The following is a 2460-nucleotide window of genomic DNA, read 5'->3' as shown; positions in this document are numbered from 1 at the left end:
CCCGCGCTGTCTCCCGCAGGGAAGCTGCGTTACGCCAACAACAGCAACTACAAGAACGACGTCATGATCCGGAAAGAGGTGAGGGAGCGGGGCCGCGCGGGAGCTGCGGCAGCGCTGGGCTGTGTTCTCATGTCGGGGTGTCGTTCGTAGGCGTACGTGCACAAGAGCGTGATGGAGGAGCTGAAGAGGATAATCGACGACAGTGAAATCACCAAAGAAGATGATGCTCTGTGGCCTCCTCCTGACAGGGTTGGTCGGCAGGTCGGTGTACAGTGTTTCTTCTAATTCTCGTTCTAATCTTTATGTTATGAAGCATCACTGAACTTTTCCTTCAAATCAATGTTGTCTGTACCCAAGAGGGAAACAAATACTATTTTAAAACTTTTGCAGTGCCTAAATGGCAATTTAGTTGTCAGAGTTAATGATTCATAGACCTGCTGCATTCAGTGCCTTTGAATAGCCATCATCTCGGTACTTAAATATTTCTGTACCTTATATTAGAGAGCAGTAGTTTGACTTCCTATGTTTTATTTTTTAGGAGCTTGAAATAGTAATTGGTGATGAGCACATCTCCTTTACCACGTCAAAAATCGGTTCACTCATTGATGTAAATCAATCCAAGTATGTACTTTGCTTTTTTCTGTTGCTGTTGTCTTTAAGTAGCAATCTATATTAGAACTGGCTGATTAGTAGGTACTTGTATTATATAGTTTCAAAACACAAACCAGTTCCTGAGGGCACAAGTGCTCCGTGTTCCAGCATAATGTACCAAAAGCTTTTAGACCGCGGCATTACGCACTATTCTTTCAGACTCCCCAAGCAGCTGACGTTCCTGTGGGAACCGCTGTTGGACGTATACAGAGTCTGAGTTGTCATTGGCCTGTCCACACCAGTGTCTCCAGGAGAACCAAGACTTCTGTATTTCACCTAAGCTGAAAAGACTGGATATTGTGTTTTTTAAATCCAAAGTGATGTTACTATTTGCATTCATGATAAAAACACACATTCTGTCAAGACATAAAACTTGCAAACTTGGCTGCAGAATGTTTTATCAGTCCATGCAGGATGAAACAAATCTGTTTTGTGTCTGAAAAGTCTCCTCATGGGCTTTTTTTTTTTTTTCCCAATAGGTTAGTTCTATAAACTGCTCTCTTACAGCATCAGTCTAACTTTTTTGTATTCTTTCCTCCTGTTATGCACTGCAGGGATCCAGAAGGCTTGAGAGTGTTCTACTACCTGGTCCAGGACCTTAAGTGTCTAGTCTTCAGTCTTATTGGACTACACTTCAAGATTAAGCCAATTTAAATCAAGCAAACTGAAGTTTGTATTGCTGTGTCTCTACGGGGTGGGAGGGGGGGATGCTGTTTCAATTCCTCACTAATTCTGGCCTGAAGCTTTTATGTATGTTAGAATTTTTTTTTACAAACTGTCAGTGACTGTCTTAATAAAACTATGAGATCTGTATTTTTTAATTTATAAGTTCTGGTGACTTCCTAACACTACTTTTATTATGGTACATTCAGGGTATGTTACTTATGTCACACAGAGCTGTATTGCACTTCTCTATATGTGCAGCAGTAGAAAATGGAATTAAGTCTGGCTCTGTGAAATGAAACTTTTGCCAGCTGTCAAGATAAACTTTTATTACTAGCCTGAGTTGGATATTCTGTTGGCCAGCCCAAATATCCAAAACAACTAAAGCCCTGCCTCTGCACATGATCACCGGTTACAACAAAGGCGCGTGTTAACGTCAGAACAGCCTGCTGCTGCGATGACCTACCGGAGACAACAGGCCACCCAGGAGCCATCCAGGATCTTCACCAGCACTCCCATCCAGCTTTAGAAAAACTGAAATTAAAAGCAGTATAGAATGTATTTAGATAAATTCTAGACAAGCAGAGCTTTTGTGCAGGGCAACAAAGCTGATGAAGGGTCTGGAGCACAGGTCTTACGAGGAGCGGCTGAGGGAGCTGGGGGTGTTTAGTCTGGAGGAGGCTGAGAGGAGACCTCATCACTCTACAACTGCCTGAAAGGAGGTTGCAGTAAGGTGGGTGCTGGCCTCTTCTCTAAAGTAACAACTGATAGCACAAGAGGAAATGGCCTCAAATTCCACCAGGGGAGGTTTAGGCTGGAGATTAGTCACTGAGAGTGCTCAGGCATTGGAACAGGCTGCCCAGGGAGGTGCTCAAGAAACGTGTAGATGTGGTGCTTAGGGACATGGTTTAGTGAGTTGGGTGGTGTTGGGTTGACGGTTGGACGTGATGATCCTTGAGGTCTTTTCCAACCTTAATGATTCTATGAAGTGAGTAAGGGACCCAGAGGACCAAATGTTTATGACTTTAACTGGTAATTTTTGCAGAGCACCCCAGGGGGCTCTGAAGGTGTTCCCCTCGACAGCTCTGCCAAACCCTGCCCTTGCTTTCTCTAGCACCTCTTCCTGTTTTTCCTAAGAGAGCAGCC

The 2460-nt window shown here is 43.9% G+C and overlaps 1 protein-coding gene across 1 annotated transcript; it reads left to right on the top strand.

The window, feature by feature from the left end:
* The first annotated feature begins 18 nt into the window (after positions 1–18).
* On the top strand, positions 19–1474 carry LOC104459781 (protein mago nashi homolog). Its single transcript, XM_010087997.1, has 4 exons — positions 19–78; positions 151–261; positions 539–621; positions 1206–1474. Exons 1-4 carry the CDS (start codon positions 64–66, stop codon positions 1303–1305), a joined length of 309 nt encoding a protein of 102 aa, XP_010086299.1. The 5' UTR covers positions 19–63; the 3' UTR covers positions 1306–1474.
* The last annotated feature ends 986 nt before the right edge of the window (positions 1475–2460 follow it).

The sequence above is a fragment of the Pterocles gutturalis genome, unplaced genomic scaffold, assembly GCF_000699245.1.
Source record: "Pterocles gutturalis isolate BGI_N339 unplaced genomic scaffold, ASM69924v1 scaffold45296, whole genome shotgun sequence".
NCBI lineage: Eukaryota > Metazoa > Chordata > Aves > Pterocliformes > Pteroclidae > Pterocles > Pterocles gutturalis.
Note: the sequence above shows the minus strand (reverse complement) of the source record. Positions and strands in the feature narration are given on the sequence as shown.